Consider the following 25456-nt stretch of genomic DNA (forward strand, 5'->3'; position numbering starts at 1 on the left):
TATCATTTTGTGTTTTTACAATTGTGAATTCCTCCTTGTATCCATTTCAATATTCTGCCTCTTTTTTTTTTTGTATTTCTGATGTTTAAATAAAAACTTATGTTAAAAAATAACTGTCAACGTCGATCAGGAATCATCGAGACAAGAGTGGTTTTTAACCTTTCCTCGAAAAACAGCCAAGTTAACGTGTAAAGAGTTTTTCTACATTTGCAACCGCAGCTTGGTTACTGAGGCTACGATAAGCCCCTTAATGTGATAAATCTGTGGGGGGAAAAATCGTTTTATGTGGTGAAACTTTTATATTTTAAAGTTTATATTTTCATTCCCGCAAGACCAAACTTTGTAGAGGAGGCATCCATCTCGGTTATTAGATCTCTTATTTTAGGGGTGCGTCATGCCCAGCTGGCTCTTCGGAAGAAGAGCTCTGCCTGGCGTTCATCTTGGCCCTACAGTCCCCCCCCCACCCCCAAGCCAGATTCCGGGCTCGGACATCTTTCCTACTGCCAGGACTTTCACGTCCCGACGGACCATGAAAGGTTAACGCACCCCGGGGCTCCTGGACTGCCTGTTCCACCCTCCCGCCACTCTTTGTGTAAAGGTGTGCTGACCGGAGGATCCCTCCCAGCTGTTGCTTGAGAGAAGCCAAGGTGTCAGCTTCAGCAGCAGGGCTGGGCGGCTTCTTCCAGACTCTCCCAACCCAGTTACCTGAATTAACATTGGGGGGGCCAAGGATTAATGACAACTGCCTTATGGACAGCCCACCCCATGAATGTCTTCAAATCCAGGCTGTTGCTAGGCAGACCTGGACTGTACCCTGACTCACAGTGATGTGGTCCAATTCTCCGGCAGGAAAGCTCCTACTCCCTGGCTAGAGAATTAGGTGACATCATGGGAATGTACATTAGCCCGCCCAACTGCAGAATGCAAGGCTATGATTGAAGCACTAAATGATAGTATGCACAGATTTACAGAGTGTATGTGTACACTGCACATTTACGTTGTATAGACACACAGAAAGCAACACTTGTTCAGGTATAATAAATCATATTTATTGCCTAGGCAATGATGAGTGATACACAGATATCGAGAGAACAAACAGTAATGAAGAGTACATATCGATAAAGAAGGCAAATATTTACAAATGCACAGCCCTCGCTAAACACCAGCTGTCACGCAAGGCCTCTGTGCTTTGTGGCGCAAGTAACCGCTTCCGCCACGAGCATATGTGTCAGTCCCCACATAAGGCATAGAAGGCCAGAATCATGCCAGGCCCATACAATCCAGTGCTTATGCCTGCTCCTTACTTGTGTCTGGTATTGTCCGGCTGCCAAGGCTGGTAAAACTAAATAATGGGAAAGAAATTGGAATAATGGGATTGATCGCCCGACCATTTCGCACAACATCTTTGTTCGGGCTGGGGCTCCTGGTCAAGTGCATCTGGAATGGATACCTTCGCAGTGAAACCTCGGCTATCGACACAACAGGTCTAATTCGTCTTTGTTCGATTAAACGGGTCTGGCGGTGAAGCCTTGCTCTCTCACTGGTATGCTGGTTTGGCCTGGAGCATTCTTGGCTGTTCCTCAAGAGCTATATCTTGCTTCAGACATTTAGATGCTGCTTTAGACTGTAGCAAAATGATTGCGATAACCTATTGATGAAATAAGATTAGTGTCTGTTTTGATGACAAGACCACGCCTCCCAGCAAAACCGTCAGGCGCACACACAGTACGAGCACAAAGTGTTTAAAGGGCTCAGTCCGCAGCTCCGTGCGGTGACACAGTAGGAGAGGAAAACATTCCCGTTCACATATCAGTGGAGCTGATCAGATACACAGGCAAACAAGAACAATCTTTGTGTAAAATAAATAAAACTAAATCTGAAGAGGAAGAGAAGGGACTAAAATTAAATATTAAACATTTGTTTGCGGAACCTTAACTACCACGAATGCTCTATGTCCTAGGTACACAAGTCCACACTGCTCTTCAGTCGCTGTTGCATTGTAGGGCAGTTGTAGTAACAATAGTTTAATTCCAAGACTTTTACGTTATTAAAAAGTGCAAGTAATTATTAAAGTGTAATTTGACCTTAAAGGACGATTTGCACTTAGTAATGGGAAAGTGGCTCTTACGAAGTCATTAATAAACAAATCCTTTCAATTAATAATGAGTTTGTCAATGTGCCTTATGAAATATAGAGTATTCTGTGTGTCTGTGTGTGTGTTTCACTGCTGGGTCACAGAAGAGCTCGGGGCTGTGTGTGTGTGTGTTTCACTGGCTCACAGCAGAGCTCAGGGCTGTGCGTGTGTGTGTTTCACTGGGTCACAGCAGAGCTCAGGGCTGTGTGTGTGTGTGTGTTTCACTGGCTCACAGCAGAGCTCAGGGCTGTGCGTGTGTGTGTTTCACTGGGTCACAGCAGAGCTCAGGGCCGTGTGTGTGTGTGTTTCACTGGGTCACAGCAGAGCTCAGGGCTGTGTATGTGTGTGTTTCACTGGGTCACAGCAGAGCTCAGGGCTGTGTGTGTGTGTTTCACTGGGTCACAGCAGAGCTCAGGGCTGTGTGTGTGTGTGTGTTTCACTGGCTCACAGCAGAGCTCAGGGCTGTGTGTGTGTGTTTCTTGTCCCAGTGACCCAGGCTAGAGCAGAAAAAGAATCCTAACAATTCCCTCTGTAGCCATTTGGAGCCAAATGTCAACAGACTGGAATGAAACATCATCAAACATTGGATGTGAAGGTTTTGTGTGCTGGAATCTCCTTCCTCAGTCCTCCATTTCAATGAGGCTAAGGGTCACCTCGCCGAATGGTGATTGGCTGGCCAGGTCCTGCAGGAGGGTTATTGAATCACGAACAGAAGACACCTCTAATACCTGCTGCTGAGCCCATGGCTGATACACCTGACAAGAGAAAGCAAGGAGGAGTTAATACAGACACACTGACTGACTAGGCACTACAGTACATTAACACTGCACTGAGAGAGAGGGGTTCATACAGACACACTGACTGACTGGACACTCCAGTACATTAACACTGCACTGAGAGAGAGGGGTCACTACAGACACACTGACTGGACACTCCAGTACATTAACACTGCACTGAGAGAGAGGGGTTCATACAGACACACTGACTGACTGGACACTCCAGGACATTAACACTGCACTGAGAGAGAGGGGTTCATACAGACACACTGACTGACTGGACACTCCAGTACATTAACACTGCACTGAGAGAGAGGGGTTCATACAGACACACTGACTGGACACTCCAGTACATTAACATTGCACTGAGAGAGAGGGGTTCATACAGACACACTGACTGACTGGACACTACAGTACATTAACACTGCACTGAGAGAGAGGGGTTCATACAGACACACTGACTGGACACTCCAGTACATTAACACTGCACTGAGAGAGAGGGTTAATACAGACACACTGACAGACTGGACACTCCAGTACATTAACACTGCACTGAGAGAGAGGGGTTCATACAGACACACCGACTGACTGGACACTCCAGTACATTAACACTGCACTGAGAGAGAGGGGTTCATACAGACACACTGACTGGACACTCCAGTACATTAACACTGCACTGAGAGAGAGGGTTAATACAGACACACTGACAGACTGGACACTCCAGTACATTAACACTGCACTGAGAGAGAGGGGTTCATACAGACACACCGACTGACTGGACACTCCAGTACATTAACACTGCACTGAGAGAGAGGGGTTCATACAGACACACTGACTGGACACTCCAGTACATTAACACTGCACTGAGAGAGAGGGGTGAATACAGACACACTGACTGACTGGACACTACAGTACATTAACACTGCACTAAGAGAGAGGGTAAATACAGACACACTGACAGACTGGACACTCCAGTACATTAACACTGCACCGAGAGAGAGGGGTGAATCAGAAAGACTGAGAGGGTCCACTACCCACAGACAGGTACCTGCACAGTGATGAGCTTGTCAGCACAGTTGTCAGAGTCTGTAAGCTCTTCCCCAAAGCACAGTGTCACCTTGTACTGAGGAGGGCTTCCTCCCTCTGAGCGGAACAGCTCCAGCTCTGAAACATATAGAGCATCATCATCATCATCTCCGTCATCATTGCCATCATCATCAGCACAATCATCTTTATTACCACCATTATGTTTATTATCACCATCGTCACTCTCATCATCATGTCAAATCAACATTATTATTACCGTCATCACCATCATTATCATCACTGTCATCAACATCACCGTCACCAATACTATCATCACCATCAACATCATCACTACTGTCATCACCATCACCATTGTTATCATCACTGCCATCACCATCAACATCATTATCATCACTGTCATCACCATCACTACCGTCAATATCATCATCATCGTCGTCACCATTATTATCATCACTGTCATCACCGTCATCATCATCACCGTCAACATCATCATCATCGTTACCATCATCACCGTCACTGCCATCAACCATCACTATCATCACCATCAATCATCACTATCATTACCGTCACCATCGTTATCATCACTTCCATCACCATCATTATCACTACTGTCATCACCTTCATTATCATCACTGTCACCATCATCACCGTCAACATCATCACTGTCACTGCCATCAACCATCACTATCATCACTGTCATCACCATCAATCATCACTATCATTACCGTCACCATCGTTATCATCACTGTCATCACCATCACCATCATTATCATCACTGTCATCACCATCATTATCATCACCTTCACCAACATTATCCTCACTGTCATCACCGTCATTATCATCAGCCATCAGCACCACCATCATTATCACCACTATCATCACCCTCATCATTATGTTTATCACTTCATCACCATCATTGGTTTCTTGTATTATATATAATGTGTAGCAACAGAAGCAGTGACTCACCCTGCCGGAAGGCCTGTCTGTCGAACAGCGTCACTGGGTTTGGCGTCCTCTCCAGTTTCCGGGGGGCGTGGTTCTCCATGTGGAGGGTGGGGCCTGTCCAGAAGACCCGCCCCTGGCAGAACCTCTGCACGTGGATGCCCCCATTGGTGGAAGCCAGCATGATGCCCCTCTCCAGGTAGGGCAGCAGGGCCATCAGCGCGCTGCGGCGCGACGGGTCTTCTACCGCACTGGGCTCTGGGAGAGAGATGCGCTCCGTGTCCGAGACGGCGAAGGGCGCCAGCGAGCTGGGAGGGGAAGAGGGGCAGTGGGAGGGGGAGTAGGCGATCCTCACGTCGCGACTCTGGACCTCCCTCCTCAGGACCTCCTCACCTCCATACAGCACAGAGACCAGGAGAGAGGGAAGAGCTGAGGGACAGGGAGAGAGAGGGAGTGGGGATACAGGGAAAGAGAGGGAGAGAGGTACAGGGAGAGGGAGGGAGAGAGAGGGAGAGGGAGAGAGACATAAATGGACAAAAATTAATACACTCCATCCACACACAACAGCTGCAGCGCCGCTGCTCCTCTGTCATCCCCGTACTCATTACCTGTGATGTGCGGGGAGGTCTCAATCCTGAAGTTCACCTCGATCTCGTTGACTGCTGCAGGAGACAGAGCACAGTTAACCAGGATTCCCTCGTGTGCACAGACAAGCTCGTCCATCGGCGAACAGACCTGTCAGTCTATTAGCCCAGCCCCCAGACTGACAGACAGACAGACAGGGGCGATAAGGACAGGTGGGGAACCGTCAGCAGCTCTGTGCTGGAGCTGCTCACAATCAGGTCATCAGCTCGTTAGCAGCCATGTTAGAAGGTTACGGCCGCCGGGTACCGTGAGGGTAACCGCTCACTCTGCTGGAGGCACTGGGGTTTCGTCCAATAAACCCGCAGCAGGGGTTCGTAATCTTCGTCCTGGGAACCCACGCCCGCCAGGTGAGCGCTCAGTTATATCACCAAACCCCTCACTGTCCTGACAATAAGATGAGCCCCAAACCCTGAACCCCTCACTGTCCTGACAATAAGATGAACCCCAAACCCTGAACCCCTCACTGTCCTGACAATAAGATGAGCCCCAAACCCTGAACCCCTCACTGTCCTGACAACAGGATGAACCCCAAACCCTGAACCCCTCACTGTCCTGACAATAAGATGAACCCCAAACCCTGAACCCCTCACTGTCCTGACAATAAGATGAGCCCCAAACCCTGAACCCCTCACTGTCCTGACAATAAGATGAACCCCAAACCCTGAACCCCTCACTCTCCTGACAATAAGATGAACCCCAAACCCTGAACCCCTCACTCTCCTGACAATAGGATGAACCCCAAACCCTGAACCCCTCACTGTCCTGACAATAGGATGAACCCCAAACCCTGAACCCCTCACTGTCCTGACAACAGGATGAACCCCAAACCCTGAACCCCTCACTGTCCTGACAATAAGATGAACCCCCACCCTGAACCCCTCACTCTCCTGACAATAGGATGAACCCCAAACCCTGAACCCCTCACTGTCCTGACAACAGGATGAACCCCAAACCCTGAACCCCTCACTCTCCTGACAATAAGATGAACCCCAAACCCTGAACCCCTCACTCTCCTGACAATAGGATGAACCCCAAACCCTGAACCCCTCACTGTCCTGACAACAGGATGAACCCCAAACCCTGAACCCCTCACTGTCCTGACAATAAGATGAGCCCCAACCCTGAACCCCTCACTGTCCTGACAACAGGATGAACCCCAAACCCTGAACCCCTCACTGTCCTGACAATAAGATGAGCCCAAAACCCTGAACCCCTCACTGTCCTGACAATAAGATGAGCCCCAACCCTGAACCCCTCACTGTCCTGACAATAAGATCAACCCCCACCCTGAACCCCTCACTGTCCTGACAATAAGATGAACCCCAAACCCTGAACCCCTCACTGTCCTGACAATAAGATGAACCCCAAACCCTGAACCCCTCACTGTCCTGACAATAAGATGAACCCCAAACCCTGAACCCCTCACTGTCCTGACAATAAGATGAACCCCAAACCCTGAACCCCTCACTGTCCTGACAATAGGATGAACCCCAAACCCTGAACCCCTCACTGTCCTGACAATAAGATGAACCCCCACCCTGAACCCCTCACTGTCCTGACAATAAGATGAACCCCAAACCCTGAACCCCTCACTGTCCTGACAATAAGATGAGCCCCAAACCCTGAACCCCTCACTGTCCTGACAATAAGATGAACCCCAAACCCTGAACCCCTCACTCTCCTGACAATAAGATGAACCCCAAACCCTGAACCCCTCACTCTCCTGACAATAGGATGAACCCCAAACCCTGAACCCCTCACTGTCCTGACAATAGGATGAACCCCAAACCCTGAACCCCTCACTCTCCTGACAATAAGATGAACCCCAAACCCTGAACCCCTCACTCTCCTGACAATAGGATGAACCCCAAACCCTGAACCCCTCACTGTCCTGACAATAGGATGAACCCCAAACCCTGAACCCCTCACTGTCCTGACAACAGGATGAACCCCAAACCCTGAACCCCTCACTGTCCTGACAATAAGATGAGCCCCACACACACCCACAGACACACTGAGACACACACACTGACACTCACCTGGATCCAGGCTCTCCACCGGTTTCAGAATGGCGGGTGAGTGGACCATGCTCTCCAGCTGCGCAGTGACATCACTGACTGTCTCCACCTGCTGCACACAGACAGAGACAGAATTATTGTCAAGGCCAAACTCATTCTTTTTCTTGTCATGGCTAGGCCTGAGCCAAGTCAGGGGTCGCTGTTTCTTGCAGTTTCTATATTAATTGGAGTCTGGGCTGCAGTTCCCCCACTGTGCCTGCACACACAGAGGGGGCGCTGTTGTGTCTCTCTATACAATTATAATCACTGATAACACCAGCCGCAGTTCCCCTGCTCTGCCTGTACACACAGAGGGGGCGCTGTTGTGTCTCTCTATACAATTATAATCACTGATAACACCAGCCGCAGTTCCCCTGCTCTGCCTGTACACACAGAGGGGGCGCTGTTGTGTCTCTCAATACAATTATAGTCACTGATAACACCAGCCGCAGTTCCCCTGCTCTGCCTGTACACACAGAGGGGGCGCTGTTGTGTCTCTCAATACAATTATAGTCACTGATAACACCAGCCGCAGTTCCCCTGCTCTGCCTGTACACACAGAGGGGGCGCTGTTGTGTCTCTCAATACAATTATAGTCACTGATAACACCAGCCGCAGTTCCCCTGCTCTGCCTGCACACACAGAGGGGGCGCTGTTGTGTCTCTCTATACAATTATAATCACTGATAACACCAGCCGCAGTTCCCCTGCTCTGCCTGTACACACAGAGGGGGCGCTGTTGTGTCTCTCAATACAATTATAGTCACTGATAACACCAGCCGCAGTTCCCCTGCTCTGCCTGTACACACAGAGGGGGCGCTGTTGTGTCTGTCTATACAATTATAATCACTGATAACACCAGCCGCAGTTCCCCTGCTCTGCCTGTACACACAGAGGGGGCGCTGTTGTGTCTCTCTATACAATTATAATCACTGATAACACCAGCCGCAGTTCCCCTGCTCTGCCTGTACACACAGAGGGGGCGCTGTTGTGTCTCTCTATACAATTATAGTCACTGATAACACCAGCCGCAGTTCCCCTGCTCTGCCTGTACACACAGAGGGGGCGCTGTTGTGTCTCTCTATACAATTATAGTCACTGATAACACCAGCCGCAGTTCCCCTGCTCTGCCTGTACACACAGAGGGGGCGCTGTTGTGTCTCTCTATACAATTATAGTCACTGATAACACCAGCCGCAGTTCTCCTGCTCTGCCTGTACACACAGAGGGGGCGCTGTTGTGTCTCTCAATACAATTATAGTCACTGATAACACCAGCCGCAGTTCCCCTGCTCTGCCTGTACACACAGAGGGGGCGCTGTTGTGTCTCTCTATACAATTATAATCACTGATAACACCAGCCGCAGTTCCCCTGCTCTGCCTGTACACACAGAGGGGGCGCTGTTGTGTCTCTCTATACAATTATAATCACTGATAACACCAGCCGCAGTTCCCCCTGCTCTGCCTGTACACACAGAGGGGGCGCTGTTGTGTCTCTCTATACAATTATAGTCACTGATAACACCAGCCGCAGTTCCCCTGCTCTGCCTGTACACACAGAGGGGGCGCTGTTGTGTCTCTCTATACAATTATAGTCACTGATAACACCAGCCGCAGTTCCCCTGTTCTGCCTGTACACACAGAGGGGGCGCTGTTGTGTCTCTCTATACAATTATAGTCACTGATAACACCAGCCGCAGTTCCCCTGTTCTGCCTGTACACACAGAGGGGGCGCTGTTGTGTCTCTCTATACAATTATAGTCACTGATAACACCAGCCGCAGTTCCCCTGCTCTGCCTGTACACACAGAGGGGGCGCTGTTGTGTCTCTCTATACAATTATAGTCACTGATAACACCAGCCGCAGTTCTCCTGCTCTGCCTGTACACACAGAGGGGGCGCTGTTGTGTCTCTCTATACAATTATAATCACTGATAACACCAGCCGCAGTTCCCCTGCTCTGCCTGTACACACAGAGGGGGCGCTGTTGTGTCTCTCTATACAATTATAGTCACTGATAACACCAGCCGCAGTTCCCCTGCTCTGCCTGTACACACAGAGGGGGCGCTGTTGTGTCTCTCTATACAATTATAGTCACTGATAACACCAGCCGCAGTTCCCCTGTTCTGCCTGTACACACAGAGGGGGCGCTGTTGTGTCTCTCTATACAATTATAGTCACTGATAACACCAGCCGCAGTTCCCCTGTTCTGCCTGTACACACAGAGGGGGCGCTGTTGTGTCTCTCTATACAATTATAGTCACTGATAACACCAGCCGCAGTTCCCCTGCTCTGCCTGTACACACAGAGGGGGCGCTGTTGTGTCTCTCTATACAATTATAATCACTGATAACACCAGCCGCAGTTCTCCTGCTCTGCCTGTACACACAGAGGGGGCGCTGTTGTGTCTCTCTATACAATTATAGTCACTGATAACACCAGCCGCAGTTCCCCTGTTCTGCCTGTACACACAGAGGGGGCGCTGTTGTGTCTCTCTATACAATTATAGTCACTGATAACACCAGCCGCAGTTCCCCTGTTCTGCCTGTACACACAGAGGGGGCGCTGTTGTGTCTCTCTATACAATTATAGTCACTGATAACACCAGCCGCAGTTCCCCTGCTCTGCCTGTACACACAGAGGGGGCGCTGTTGTGTCTCTCTATACAATTATAATCACTGATAACACCAGCCGCAGTTCCCCTGCTCTGCCTGTACACACAGAGGGGGCGCTGTTGTGTCTCTCTATACAATTATAGTCACTGATAACACCAGCCGCAGTTCCCCTGTTCTGCCTGTACACACAGAGGGGGCGCTGTTGTGTCTCTCTATACAATTATAGTCACTGATAACACCAGCCGCAGTTCCCCTGTTCTGCCTGTACACACAGAGGGGGCGCTGTTGTGTCTCTCTATACAATTATAGTCACTGATAACACCAGCCGCAGTTCCCCTGTTCTGCCTGTACACACAGAGGGGGCTCTGTTGTGTCTCTCTATACAATTATAATCACTGATAACACCAGCCGCAGTTCCCCTGCTCTGCCTGTACACACAGAGGGGGCGCTGTTGTGTCTCTCTATACAATTATAATCACTGATAACACCAGCCGCAGTTCCCCTGCTCTGCCTGGGGGGGCGCTATTGTGAACAGAAACGGCTCATTGTCTCACCACGGTGGTGGGCTCCATGGCGATGACATTCTCTGTCCTCATCCGTTTCTTCTCCTCCTCTTCCTCCTCCTCCTCCTCCGACTCAGACTCGGACTCGCTCTTCACCCTCTTCCTCTTCCCGGCCCTCGCTCCCGTCTTCATCTTCCTCCCTCGAGCCGGAGGCGCTGCAGCACGAGACGGGGTGGGGGGGGGGGGAGAGAGGCCGAGATGTGGTGATCGCGCGCGGGGCAACAAGCGAGCTGACCCGGCGCCACGGGGGCGCGCGGGCGAGCGGGCGAGCGGGCCGGCGGGCCGGCGGGCGGGCGGTACCTTGCTCGGACAGGGGCACGAGGCGGTACACCTTGTAGGGCTCGGAGATGTCCAGCTGCGAGCGGTCTCTGACCTCGCTGAACTCCGGGCTCTTGTTGAGGGCGCAGCGGAGGCGGGTCTTCCAGCAGGCGGGGTCGTCCTTCTGCCCCGCCCTCAGCTTCCCCTTGAACTCCGCCCACGCCTGAGGGGGTCGGGCCACAGGGAAGGAAGAGTGATAAACACAGTCACACTTCTGTAGCGTCTCCCTCGTCGCTCCTCCCACCGTGCCGTACAGGTGGGAGGGATCCCCTCCACCGCCAGCGTGTCGCCCCACCCGCTAGGACACTCCCCACACGCCAGCTCTCGGGGGGCAGGAGAGCAGAGAGGTGGAGCCAGTTCAGGGAGAGGAGGGGCTAAGGAGGCCACGGTGGGTCAAGGCTGGGGGCAGATTTGGCCCGAAGGGAGGGAGGGAGGGAGGGAGAGGAGGAAGGACTAAAGACACGAACTGGCGCAGGGAGTCTGGGACAAGTGGCTGGGTGGCACGAAAACCTGAATCGCACTGACCTGGTTGTGACGACATACATATCCCACAACATAAGATCAGACCCCTTTTTATTGGCCCTATACAGTCTCTTGCATCAGGAATGTGTCTTTTCCCAGACCCCAGCTTGCTCTCCATGAGACACACAGACAGGGAGAGAAGCTGGGGGTCAGAGCGCAGGGTCGGCCATTTATACAGCACCCCTGGAGCAGCTGGGGTGAAGGGCCTCGCTCAGGGGCCCAACGGAGGAGGATTGCTCTGCCGGCCGCGGGATTCGAACCGGCAACCTCCCAGCACACCGGCGCAGATCCTGAGCCACAGAGCCACCGCCCTCCCCCGTCCCCAAAACATATTGCTCCACAGCATTGTGCGGTTTACATGGTGTGCTGCTGTACTGTGTCCCGAGAGAAGAGCGCGAATAAGAACTCCAAAGTACATGTCCACACGATGAGAAACTCCTCTACCCCCCTGAGTACAGCTCCTGCGGCTGCTGCAGTTCCCCAGTCAGCCTGCACACAGAGGGGGGGCGCTGTTTCTCTCGAGGCTGTAACTACAGTCATTCTCACTGACGGTTGCTCCTGTTTGGGGCGCACCCTGGCTCCCCCACGCCCCGATCCCAGGACCTCCTCCCTCGCCCCGTCTCACCTTGAAGATGGCAGCGTCCTCGTCGGAGCGGAAGTCCTGCTTCCCGGCGTGTTTCCAGGGGATGCGGAACATGGTTTTCTCCGGGTCATCCCAGACCAGGCCGGGATAGCGGCCACTGCTCACCTGCTCCACCAGCCAGGAGCGCAGCCGGCGAGTGGAACGAACACGACCTGTCGCCATCCCACTGAGAGAGAGAGAGGGGTCAGTACACACACACTGACTGGACACTCCAGTACATTAACACTGCACTGAGAGAGAGGGGTTCATACAGACACACTGACTGACTGGACACTCCAGTACATTAACACTGCACTGAGAGAGAGGGGTTCATACAGACACACTGACTGGACACTCCAGTACATTAACACTGCACTGAGAGAGAGGGGTTCATACAGACACACTGACTGACTGGACACTCCAGTACATTAACACTGCACTGAGAGAGAAGGGTTCATACAGACACACTGACTGACTGGACACTCCAGTACATTAACACTGCACTGAGAGAGAGGGGTTCATACAGACACACTGACTGACTGGACACTCCAGTACATTAACACTGCACTGAGAGAGAGGGGTTCATACAGACACACTGACTGGACACTCCAGTACATTAACACTGCACTGAGAGAGAGGGGTTCATACAGACACACTGACTGACTGGACACTCCAGTACATTAACACTGCACTGAGAGAGAGGGGTTCATACAGACACACTGACTGGACACTCCAGTACATTAACACTGCACTGAGAGAGAGGGGTTCATACAGACACACTGACAGGACACTCCAGTACATTAACACTGCACTGAGAGAGAGGGGTTCATACAGACACACTGACTGGACACTCCAGTACATTAACACTGCACTGAGAGAGAGGGGTTCATACAGACACACTGACTGACTGGACACTCCAGTACATTAACACTGCACTGAGAGAGAGGGGTTCATACAGACACACTGACTGGACACTCCAGTACATTAACACTGCACTGAGAGAGAGGGGTTCATACAGACACACTGACTGGACACTCCAGTACATTAACACTGCACTGAAAGAGAGGGGTTCATACAGACACACTGACTGACTGGACACTCCAGTACATTAACACTGCACTGAGAGAGAGGGGTTCATACAGACACACTGACTGACTGGACACTCCAGTACATTAACACTGCACTGAGAGAGAGGGGTTCATACAGACACACTGACTGGACACTCCAGTACATTAACACTGCACTGAGAGAGAGGGGTTCATACAGACACACTGACTGACTGGACACTCCAGTACATTAACACTGCACTGAGAGAGAGGGGTTCATACAGACACACTGACTGGACACTCCAGTACATTAACACTGCACTGAGAGAGAGGGGTTCATACAGACACACTGACAGGACACTCCAGTACATTAACACTGCACTGAGAGAGAGGGGTTCATACAGACACACTGACTGGACACTCCAGTACATTAACACTGCACTGAGAGAGAGGGGTTCATACAGACACACTGACTGACTGGACACTCCAGTACATTAACACTGCACTGAGAGAGAGGGGTTCATACAGACACACTGACTGGACACTCCAGTACATTAACACTGCACTGAGAGAGAGGGGTTCATACAGACACACTGACTGGACACTCCAGTACATTAACACTGCACTGAAAGAGAGGGGTTCATACAGACACACTGACTGACTGGACACTCCAGTACATTAACACTGCACTGAGAGAGAGGGGTTCATACAGACACACTGACTGACTGGACACTCCAGTACATTAACACTGCACTGAGAGAGAGGGGTTCATACAGACACACTGACTGGACACTCCAGTACATTAACACTGCACTGAGAGAGAGGGGTTCATACAGACACACTGACTGACTGGACACTCCAGTACATTAACACTGCACTGAGAGAGAGGGGTTCATACAGACACACTGACTGGACACTCCAGTACATTAACACTGCACTGAGAGAGAGGGGTTCATACAGACACACTGACTGACTGGACACTCCAGTACATTAACACTGCACTGAGAGAGAGGGGTTCATACAGACACACTGACTGGACACTCCAGTACATTAACACTGCACTGAGAGAGAGGGGTTCATACAGACACACTGACAGGACACTCCAGTACATTAACACTGCACTGAGAGAGAGGGGTTCATACAGACACACTGACTGGACACTCCAGTACATTAACACTGCACTGAGAGAGAGGGGTTCATACAGACACACTGACTGGACACTCCAGTACATTAACACTGCACTGAGAGAGAGGGGTTCATACAGACACACTGACTGACTGGACACTCCAGTCCATTAACACTGCACTGAGAGAGAGGGGTTCATACAGACACACTGACTGACTGGACACTCCAGTACATTAACACTGCACTGAGAGAGAGGGGTTCATACAGACACACTGACTGGACACTCCAGTACATTAACACTGCACTGAGAGAGAGGGGTTCATACAGACACACTGACTGACTGGACACTCCAGTACATTAACACTGCACTGAGAGAGAGGGGTTCATACAGACACACTGACTGGACACTCCAGTACATTAACACTGCACTGAGAGAGAGGGGTTCATACAGACACACTGACAGGACACTCCAGTACATTAACACTGCACTGAGAGAGAGGGGTTCATACAGACACACTGACTGGACACTCCAGTACATTAACACTGCACTGAGAGAGAGGGGTTCATACAGACACACTGACTGGACACTCCAGTACATTAACACTGCACTGAGAGAGAGGGGTTCATACAGACACACTGACTGACTGGACACTCCAGTCCATTAACACTGCACTGAGAGAGAGGGGTTCATACAGACACACTGACTGACTGGACACTCCAGTACATTAACACTGCACTGAGAGAGAGGGGTTCATACAGACACCCTGACTGACTGGACACTCCAGTCCATTAACACTGCACTGGGCCCGAGGGAACTACCGCCCCCCTCCGGCTGTATGCATAAAAAGCAATAATAATAATAACATTTAGAAGAATAAACGGTGCTGAAGACAATGACAAGAGCTGTTATCGGAGGTAGTGAGGGAGACAGACGCAGAAAGCACTTCTCACCCGATAAGGAACGATGGACTCTGTTCGCAATGAAGAACTTTTTCTTCGACGCTCCAGTATCCGTCCAAACACTGTGATAAAGTTCGCACCGTCGTCAAAACTTTCTCTCTACTACATAACAGCACCTACACGACGAATTATCGACTGAAGACTGCAGAAGACAGGTCACACCAGGTCACACCTGTCAACCGATCTCCTCGGGAACAAAAATAATGTCAAACTTTGCCTATCTTGCAATTAATGTCTGTAAAGTACAATTCAAGAGGGCTTCGCAGGAGAGCGACGTCGATCAAGTCCTGATAATAACTTCCGCGGGGGGAGATGAAAGTTGTCTTTGCGAGACGGACGAAGGAGGTGTATTGACCCGTCGAGGAGAACCGCGGTCTGATCGGCGAGTCCGGTGCTGTAGACGGGACTGGTCCCGTAGCTGAGCCCGTGCTGATGCGCCTGTCTGTGCGCTTCTCGCCTTCTGCCTTCTCCGCTCATCCCCCCCCCGGCAGATTCTCAGATACAGCACAGCGGAGCTGCTCCTTTTCCCAGAAATCACGTGACTCCCCGGCAAGCGCTCGGTCCGGACCTCCCTCTTCCTGCAGTACCGCGGCCGCGGCCGCCAGAGGGCGCGCTGGCCCCCGTCAGCCGGCTGCAGACCCGACACCCGGCTCCGGGAGGCACCCCTGGGCATCGGGTCAGGCCGTGACGAAGCTGGATCATTGTCAATAGTCTGCTTTTTTTAAAAATCGAATCGCTTTCTGATTGACCATCACCTTCGATCGACAGATTCTCACACAGCGAGTGACACCGATCACTGTAGCTCCCGACAGAGCCAGCTTTGTCAGGTAGTCCTGTGTTGGAGCCTGCTCAGCTCTGTGCTTGGTGCTGTGTCCCTGTTAGAGTCTCCTCAGCTCTGTGCTTGGGGTTGTGTCAGTATCTGTGTTAGAGTCTCCTCAGCTCTGTGCTTGGTGCTGTGTCAGTATCTGTGTTGGAGCCTGCTCAGCTCCGTGCTTGGTGTTGTGTCAGCATCTGTATTGGAGCCTGCTCAGCTCCGTGCTTGGTGTTGTGTCAGCATCTGTGTTAGAGTCTCCTCAGCTCTGTGCTTGGGGTTGTGTCAGTATCTGTGTTAGAGCCTGCTCAGCTCCGTGCTTGGTGTTGTGTCAGCATCTGTGTTAGAGTCTCCTCAGCTCTGTGCTTGGGGTTGTGTCAGTATCTGTGTTAGAGCCTGCTCAGCTCCGTGCTTGGTGTTGTGTCAGCATCTGTGTTAGAGTCTACTCAGCTCTGTGCTTGGGGTTGTGTCAGTATCTGTGTTAGAGCCTCCTCAGCTCTGTGCTTGGGGTTGTGTCAGTATCTGTGTTAGAGCCTCCTCAGCTCTGTGCTTGGTGCTGTACCTTGGTTGAAGGCCTGGAGCCAATCAAATGGGAGTCTGACTCCCTCCAGAGTGAAACACACACCCCGATTAGACAATGACACCCCGATAAGCTGCCTCACAGGGACATAACGCAATGAGAAGCCAACAGACACTTGAGCATTACCCCAGTTTATTCTGTGTTTACCCCGGAAAGGACAGAGAAAGGGATGTCCTGAATTAAACCGGCCGACAACGACAATGAGTAGTAAATCAGCACCCCTACTGTGTGAACACTGGATCTCCAATCGAACACACTGATCCGAACCCGTCACCCGTCACCCGCCACCCCCCACCCGCCACGAGTGGGCATCCTCGCCGAGGAGAAGCCCTCTGAAACCACATCAGTGGTGTTACCCTGGCAAGACAGAGCTGGGTGAGGTCCTCCAGTCAGGACAGGAAGCGCTTCTTTACACAGAGGGTGGTAGGAGAGTGGAACAGCCTGCCCAGTCACGTGACACCCTGGTTTCTCTCAGCTGGACTGAGCTGAGCTGAGCTGAGCCGGGCCGAGCCAAGCTAAGCCAAGCTGAGTCCTCTGCCTCTCCAGCGGCACCGACTGGCAGCCTGTCCTGGGCCGGGCGCTGCAGTGTCCTCCTGCCCCTCAGTCCAGCGGACCCCCGGCTGCAGTGTCCACCTGCCCCTCAGTCCAGCGGACCCCCGGCTGCAGTGTCCACCTGCCCCTCAGTCCAGAGGACCCCCGGCTGCAGTGTCCTCCTGCCCCGCAGTCCAGCGGACCCCCGGCTGCAGTGTCCTCCTGCCCCGCAGTCCAGCGGACCCCCGGCCGCGCGCTGGGCGGTCACTTCTTCCGTGGGACTTTGTCCCCGAGGGGGACGTCAGCCATCAGCTTCTGAGACAGAGAGAGAGACAGGCAGGAACATGAGGCACTGTCCCAGGAGTCTTCACTCTCCACCTCCTCCGCTTCCTCTGTCTGCTCCCTGTCCTCTCCTCCTCTTCCTCCCTGTCTGCTCACTGTCCTCTCCTACTCTTCCTCTCTGTCTGCTCCCTGTCCTCTCCTCCCCTTCCTCCCTGTCCTCTCCTCCCCTTCCTCCCTGTTCTCTCCTCCTCTTCCTCTCTGTCTGCTCCCTGTCCTCTCCTCCTCTTCCTCCCTGTTCTCTCCTCCTCTTCCTCTCTGTCTGCTCCCTGTCCTCTCCTCCTCTTCCTCCCTGTTCTCTCCTCCTCTTCCTCCCTGTCTGCTCCCTGTTCCCTCCTCCTCTTCCTCCCTGTCCTTGTTCTCTCCTCCTCTTCCTCTCTCTGCTCCCTGTCCTCTCCTCCTCTTCCTCCCTGTCTGCTCACTGTCCTCTCCTACTCTTCCTCTCTGTCTGCTCCCTGTCCTCTCCTCCTCTTCCTCTCTGTCTGCTCCCTGTTCCCTCCTCCTCTTCCTCTCTGTCTGCTCCCTGTTCCCTCCTCCTCTTCCTCCATCTGCTCCCTGTCCTCTCCTCCTCTTCCTCCCTGTTCTCTCCTCCTCTTCCTCCCTGTTCAATCCCCCCCCTCCTCCTCCTCCTCTTCCTCCCCGCCCCCTGTGTGCGCCGGCCCGGTTCGGACCCGGCCCTCACCCTCAGCAGTCGCGCGCTGTAGGCCCCGTCGTCCTCCGCGTCCCCGCGCACGCCGTCCAGCTGGTACCTCCTGCAGGCGGCGCCGAGCTCGGCCAGGTCGTACACGGGCGCGGGGTCCAGCGAGTGCCCGTTGATCAGGCTGACCAGGTACTCCCGGTAGTGCTTCCTGCGGAGGGACCGGCCGCGTCACGTGGGAAACAGCGCCCCCCTGCGCGCCGCAGGCTCGGCGGGGGAACTGCGGGCGCTGCTCGCGCTGCCCCCACGGGTGCAATCACAATGAACACGGCACCGCCCTGATCGCTACACATCTCACTGCTCAGGCGATTAGCAAGGCAAGCAACAGAGATCTAACACCTGCGTTCCTGCTCACAGCTCACAACTGCACTCACTCGCACAGGCCGGCCTGCCCCGCCTGAGTCTGGGCACCACAGGGGGCGTCAAAGAACCGGACTCCCTCCTCCTTCTGCTCCATCACCCCACACAAGCCTGTGAGAGAGAGAGGGGTTAATAGAGACACACTGACTGGACACTCCAGTCCATTAACACTGCACTGAGAGAGAGGGGTTCATACAGACACACTGACTGGACACTCCAGTACATTAACACTGCACTGAGAGAGAGGGGTTCATACAGACACACTGACTGACTGGACACTCCAGTACATTAACACTGCACTGAGAGAGAGGGGTTCATACAGACACACTGACTGACTGGACACTCCAGTACATTAACACTGCACTGAGAGAGAGGGGTTCATACAGACACACTGACTGACTGGACACTCCAGTACATTAACACTGCACTGAGAGAGAGGGGTTCATACAGACACACTGACTGACTGGACACTCCAGTACATTAACACTGCACTGAGAGAGAGGGGTTCATACAGACACACTGACTGACTGGACACTCCAGTACATGAACACTGCACTGAGAGAGAGGGGTTCATACAGACACACTGACTGACTGGACACTCCAGTACATGAACACTGCACTGAGAGAGAGGGGTTCATACAGACTGACTTGATTGTATTTGGAATGTAGTTTCATTCAGAAGGTGAGACTCCTACCTGCCTGCGATCCAGGTGGAGGCTCAGTGTTAAACTCCACGTTGTTTTTCTGCACAACAGAAATACAGACTGTGGATCAGAAACAGCAGAACCAGCACAAATACTGCATATTCATTTCTGATACTCCCATTTCATCACGTCTTAGCAGCTCAGCATATGCCAGGACACTGTCAGTAAGAGTAGGGGTGTCCTGACTGGTCAGTCCAGATCCCAGGACACTGTCAGTAAGAGTAGGGGTGTCCTGACTGGTCAGTCCAGATCCCAGGACACTGTCAGTAAGAGTAGGGGTGTCCTGACTGGTCAGTCCAGATCCCAGGACACTGTCAGTAAGAGTAGGGGTGTCCTGACTGGTCAGTCCAGATCCCAGGACACTGTCAGTAAGAGTAGGGGTGTCCTGACTGGTCAGTCCAGATCCAAGGACACAGAACCAGTCCCCTCCCACAGATGAGACAGAGCTCCTTACCTGCAACAAGGCCTGCAGCCTGGCGGGCTCCCAGTCCCGTAGGTAGAAGAAGCAGTCACGAGGGTGATGGGCATGGAGACCAGTCAAGGAGCACTGAGGAACTGAGCAGGCCGTCTGAGAGAGAGAGAGGGGTTAATACAGACACACTGACTGACTGGACACTCCAGTACATTAACACTGCACTGAGAGAGAGGGGTTCATACAGACACACTGACTGGACACTCCAGTACATTAACACTGCACTGAGAGAGAGGGGTTCATACAGACACACTGACTGGACACTCCAGTACATTAACACTGCACTGAGAGAGAGGGGTTCATACAGACACACTGACTGACTGGACACTCCAGTACATTAACACTGCACTGAGAGAGAGGGGTTCATACAGACACACTGACTGACTGGACACTCCAGTACATTAACACTGCACTGAGAGAGAGGGGTTCATACAGACACACTGACTGGACACTCCAGTACATTAACACTGCACTGAGAGAGAGGGGTTCATACAGACACACTGACTGACTGGACACTCCAGTACATTAACACTGCACTGAGAGAGAGGGGTTCATACAGACACACTGACTGGACACTCCAGTACATTAACACTGCACTGAGAGAGAGGGGTTCATACAGACACACTGACTGGACACTCCAGTACATTAACACTGCACTGAGAGAGAGGGGTTCATACAGACACACTGACTGACTGGACACTCCAGTACATTAACACTGCACTGAGAGAGAGGGGTTCATACAGACACACTGACTGACTGGACACTCCAGTACATTAACACTGCACTGAGAGAGAGGGGTTCATACAGACACACTGACTGACTGGACACTCCAGTACATTAACACTGCACTGAGAGAGAGGGGTTCATACAGACTGTACACTGTCGGTAACTAAGACACGGAGACTCACGGTGTGGAAGGGGTTGTTACAGCCGCTGCAGAACTGGTGCCGGCACTGGGAGCAGGTGAAGTGCATGCAGCCCCCCTTCGACAGAGCGTACTGGAACCTGCAGTTGGGACAGGCTAAGAGAGAGGGGAGTCAGGACTTCCACAGCCAGCCACAGCAGCAGGAAGTCTACACAAGACACGGGGTACAAACACAAATACCCCACACGCCCTCCATCAGTAACAGTGTCTGTACCGGTGCTGCTGTCACAGAGACAGCCACAGCTAACAGCAACAGTAACAGTGTCTGTACTGGTGCTGCTGTCACAGCCAGAATCATCAGCTACAGTAACAGTGGCTGTACTGATGCAGTTGTCACAGAGACAGCCAGAATCATCAGCTACAGTAACAGTGGCTGTACTGATGCAGTTGTCATGGAGACAGCCAGAATAAACAGCAACAGTAACAGTGGCTGTACTGATGCAGTTGTCACAGAGACAGCCAGAATCATCAGCTACAGTAACAGTGGCTGTACTGATGCAGTTGTCACAGAGACAGCCAGAATCATCAGCTACAGTAACAGTGGCTGTACTGATGCAGTTGTCATGGAGACAGCCAGAATCATCAGCTACAGTAACAGTGGCTGTACTGATGCAGTTGTCATGGAGACAGCCAGAATAAACAGCAACAGTAACAGTGGCTGTACTGATGCAGTTGTCACAGAGACAGCCAGAATCATCAGCTACAGTAACAGTGGCTGTACTGATGCAGTTGTCACAGAGACAGCCAGAATCATCAGCTACAGTAACAGTGGTTGTACTGATGCAGTTGTCACAGAGACAGCCAGAACCATCAGCTACAGTAACAGTGGCTGTACTGATGCAGTTGTCACAGAGACAGCCAGAATCATCAGCTACAGTAACAGTGGCTGTACTGATGCAGTTGTCACAGAGACAGCCAGAACCATCAGCTACAGTAACAGTGGCTGTACTGATGCAGTTGTCACAGAGACAGCCAGAATAAACAGCAACAGTAACAGTGGCTGTACTGATGCAGTTGTCACAGAGACAGCCAGAACCATCAGCTACAGTAACAGTGGCTGTACTGATGCAGTTGTCACAGAGACAGCCAGAACCATCAGCTACAGTAACAGTGGCTGTACTGATGCAGTTGTCACAGAGACAGCCAGAATAAACAGCAACAGTAACAGTGGCTGTACTGATGCAGTTGTCACAGAGACAGCCAGAATCATCAGCTACAGTAACAGTGGCTGTACTGATGCAGTTGTCACAGAGACAGCCAGAATCATCAGCTACAGTAACAGTGGCTGTACTGATGCAGTTGTCATGGAGACAGCCAGAATCATCAGCTACAGTAACAGTGGGTGTACTGATGCAGTTGTCACGGAGACAGCCAGAATCATCAGCTACAGTAACAGTGGCTGTACTGATGCAGTTGTCATGGAGACAGCCAGAATAAACAGCAACAGTAACAGTGGCTGTACTGATGCAGTTGTCACAGAGACAGCCAGAATCATCAGCTACAGTAACAGTGGCTGTACTGATGCAGTTGTCACAGAGACAGCCAGAACCATCAGCTACAGTAACAGTGGTTGTACTGATGCAGTTGTCACAGAGACAGCCAGAATAAACAGCAACAGTAACAGTGGCTGTACTGATGCAGTTGTCACAGAGACAGCCAGAATCATCAGCTACAGTAACAGTGGTTGTACTGATGCAGTTGTCACAGAGACAGCCAGAATCATCAGCTACAGTAACAGTGGCTGTACTGATGCAGTTGTCACAGAGACAGCCAGAATCATCAGCTACAGTAACAGTGGTTGTACTGATGCAGTTGTCATGGAGACAGCCAGAATAAACAGCAACAGTAACAGTGTCTGTACCGGTGCTGCTGTCACAGCCAGAATCATCAGCTACAGTAACAGTGGCTGTACTGATGCAGTTGTCATGGAGACAGCCAGAATCATCAGCTACAGAAACAGTGGCTGTACTGATGCAGTTGTCATGGAGACAGCCAGAATAAACAGCAACAGTAACAGTGACTGTAATGATGAGGTTGTTGCAGAGACAGTGAGCAGTAAAATCAACAGTGTTGTTTCTTACTGATGCCGTTGTCACGGAGATAGCCAGCCAAGCCCTGCCTCTGGTACTCTGGGTCGTTCTCTCTCTTCCACAGCTGGAACTGATCGCAGGTCAAACCAGCGTGCTGCTGTTCCCACTGTGTAAAACACACACAGCAAAAACTGTAACAGCACTGTGTATGATAGTGTGGGCAGCACAGCAGGAATATTATACAACTGTTGTTATATCGTGTGTGTGACACGATAGGCATGTTAGAGAGTGTGTGACGTATGCTAAACCCATACATACGCTACATAACACACACTAACACAAACTGCCATACTCTGTATAACACGCACACTGTATATAGTGTATAACACACCATGTAAGAAGTTGTATAAAACACACAAACATCAGATCAACACACTAACCCTGCAATACAGATCACACACTATGTAACATGATGCATAACACACACTATAGCCTGTACAGCACAGCCTGTACATCCAGCACATACACAATACAACCAGTACAATACAGTACTTATAAACAGATGTGCACACTACAGCCTGTATGTCTAACGCTCACACTGTATCACACACCCTGTGTGAATACTCACTGGTTTCTTGCACTGGGCACAGAAGCTTTTCCTGCACTGTGGACAGGTCACTTTCAGCTGGTCACCATCGTAGATAAACCCAAAGGTGCACTAATATGGAAAGGGAGAGCAACAGAGAAGTCATGACTCCTTACTCCTGGAAGACAGGGTCCCCCTGAGATGTAGAAACCTCCTTCCCATGGTCCCACAGTACACCTGTTATGTCCCAGAGGGTGATCAGGCACAGGCTCCCTGAGCTCTGACACTGGTGGAGTAAGCTCTCTAAGTCAGCACAGCCGATTGTAAGGCAGACAGTCAGTTTATAAGGGAGTCAGTGCAGGTGTACTCAGTCAGTATGGGAGTCAGTGCAGGTGTACTCAGTCAGTAAGGGAGTCAGTGCAGGTGTACTCAGTCAGTAAGGGAGTCAGTGCAGGTGTACTCAGTCAGTATGGGAGTCAGTGCAGGTGTACTCAGTCAGTAAGGGAGTCAGTGCAGGTGTACTCAGTCAGTATGGGAGTCAGTGCGGGTGTACTCAGTCAGTAAGGGAGTCAGTGCAGGTGTACTCAGTCAGTAAGGGAGTCAGTGCAGGTGTACTCAGTCAGTCAGTAAGGGAGTCAGTGCAGGTGTACTCAGTCAGTAAGGGAGTCAGTGCAGGTGTACTCAGTCAGTAAGGGAGTCAGTGCGGGTGTACTCAGTCAGTAAGGGAGTCAGTGCGGGTGTACTCAGTCAGTAAGGGAGTCAGTGCAGGTGAACTCAGTCAGTAAGGGAGTCAGTGTGGGTGTACTCAGTCAGTAAGGGAGTCAGTGCAGGTGTACTCAGTCAGTAAGGGAGTCAGTGTGGGTGTACTCAGTCAGTAAGGGAGTCAGTGCAGGTGTACTCAGTCAGTAAGGGAGTCAGTGCAGGTGTACTCAGTCAGTCAGTAAGGGAGTCAGTGCAGGTGTACTCAGTAAGGAAGTCAGTGCAGGTGTACTCAGTCAGTAAGGGAGTCAGTGCAGGTGTACTCAGTCAGTAAGGGAGTCAGTGCAGGTGTACTCAGTCAGTAAGGGAGTCAGTGCAGGTGTACTCAGTCAGTAAGGGAGTCAGTGCGGGTGTACTCAGTCAGTAAGGGAGTCAGTGCAGGTGTACTCAGTCAGTAAGGGAGTCAGTGCAGGTGTACTCAGTCAGTAAGGGAGTCAGTGCGGGTGTACTCAGTCAGTATGGCAGTCAGTGCAGGTGTACTCAGTCAGTAAGGGAGTCAGTGCAGGTGTACTCAGTCAGTAAGGGAGTCAGTGCAGGTGTACTCAGTCAGTAAGGGAGTCAGTGCGGGTGTACTCAGTCAGTAAGGGAGTCAGTGCGGGTGTACTCAGTCAGTATGGGAGTCAGTGCAGGTGAACTCAGTCAGTAAGGGAGTCAGTGCAGGTGAACTCAGTCAGTAAGGGAGTCAGTGCGGGTGTACTCAGTCAGTAAGGGAGTCAGTGCGGGTGTACTCAGTCAGTATGGGAGTCAGTGCGGGTGAACTCAGTCAGTAAGGGAGTCAGTGCGGGTGTACTCAGTCAGTAAGGGAGTCAGTGCGGGTGTACTCAGTCAGTAAGGGAGTCAGTGCAGGTGTACTCAGTCAGTAAGGGAGTCAGTGCGGGTGTACTCAGTCAGTATGGGAGTCAGTGCGGGTGTACTCAGTCAGTAAGGGAGTCAGTGCGGGTGTACTCAGTCAGTAAGGGAATCAGTGCAGGTGTACTCAGTCAGTATGGGAGTCAGTGCGGGTGTACTCAGTCAGTATGGGAGTCAGTGCAGGTGTACTCAGTCAGTAAGGGAGTCAGTGCAGGTGTACTCAGTCAGTAAGGGAGTCAGTGCGGGTGTACTCAGTCAGTAAGGGAGTCAGTGCGGGTGTACTCAGTCAGTATGGCAGTCAGTGCAGGTGTACTCAGTCAGTAAGGGAGTCAGTGCAGGTGTACTCAGTCAGTAAGGGAGTCAGTGCAGGTGTACTCAGTCAGTAAGGGAGTCAGTGCGGGTGTACTCAGTCAGTAAGGGAGTCAGTGCAGGTGTACTCAGTCA

General features: G+C 51.7%; 2 protein-coding genes across 10 annotated transcripts in view; both read right to left on the bottom strand.

The window, feature by feature from the left end:
* Window positions 1–1024: 1024 nt before the first annotated feature.
* Window positions 1025–15909, bottom strand: irf9 (interferon regulatory factor 9). Of its 4 annotated transcripts, none has more exons than XM_088637927.1 (9): window positions 15361–15909; window positions 12242–12425; window positions 11077–11257; window positions 10768–10931; window positions 7584–7671; window positions 5508–5558; window positions 4924–5328; window positions 3959–4074; window positions 1025–2889 (listed from the first exon to the last, which is right to left on the bottom strand). In XM_088637927.1, the coding sequence occupies exons 2-9, from the start codon at window positions 12419–12421 to the stop codon at window positions 2755–2757; spliced, it is 1320 nt and encodes a 439-aa protein (XP_088494053.1). In that variant the 5' UTR covers window positions 12422–12425; window positions 15361–15909; the 3' UTR covers window positions 1025–2754. The 4 variants fall into 4 exon arrangements, with proteins under 4 accessions (XP_088494053.1, XP_088494052.1, XP_088494051.1 ...); XM_088637926.1 differs by having other exon boundaries at window positions 5508–5561; window positions 15361–15907; XM_088637925.1 differs by having other exon boundaries at window positions 7584–7674; window positions 15361–15905.
* A 966-nt stretch (window positions 15910–16875) lies between these two features.
* rnf31 (ring finger protein 31) overlaps window positions 16876–25456 on the bottom strand; it is a 50309-nt gene continuing 41728 nt past the window's right edge. For 5 of the 6 annotated variants that reach the window (XM_088637877.1, XM_088637879.1, XM_088637876.1 and 2 more), the window contains 8 exons: window positions 23447–23536; window positions 22870–22984; window positions 20772–20884; window positions 19846–19959; window positions 19383–19431; window positions 18702–18798; window positions 18313–18478; window positions 16876–17606 (listed from right to left, as the gene is read on the bottom strand). In XM_088637877.1, the coding sequence (XP_088494003.1) occupies window positions 17556–17606; window positions 18313–18478; window positions 18702–18798; window positions 19383–19431; window positions 19846–19959; window positions 20772–20884; window positions 22870–22984; window positions 23447–23536 (795 nt within the window). In that variant the 3' untranslated portion in view covers window positions 16876–17555. Of the gene's footprint in view, window positions 17607–18312; window positions 18479–18701; window positions 18799–19382; window positions 19432–19845; window positions 19960–20771; window positions 20937–22869; window positions 22985–23446; window positions 23537–25456 lie in introns of those variants that run through there. The other variant, XM_088637881.1, reaches the window with a different exon arrangement.

This window comes from Lepisosteus platostomus, chromosome 6 (assembly GCF_059453375.1).
Source record: "Lepisosteus platostomus isolate fLepPlt1 chromosome 6, fLepPlt1.hap1, whole genome shotgun sequence".
Lineage (NCBI taxonomy): Eukaryota > Metazoa > Chordata > Actinopteri > Semionotiformes > Lepisosteidae > Lepisosteus > Lepisosteus platostomus.

What these genes read in the sequence shown, in the direction of transcription:
- irf9 (XM_088637923.1), bottom strand. Translation starts at nt 12,421, where the DNA reads ATGGCGACAGGTCGTGTTCGTTCCACTCGCCGGCTGCGCTCCTGGCTG. An exon ending in GACCTCCCCGCACATCACAG is followed by an intron (nt 5,329 to 5,507) that starts GTAATGAGTACG and finishes CCTGTCCCTCAG; the next exon opens with CTCTTCCCTCTCTCCTGGTC. An exon ending in ACAAGCTCATCACTGTGCAG is followed by an intron (nt 2,890 to 3,958) that starts GTACCTGTCTGT and finishes TTCTCTTGTCAG; the next exon opens with GTGTATCAGCCATGGGCTCA.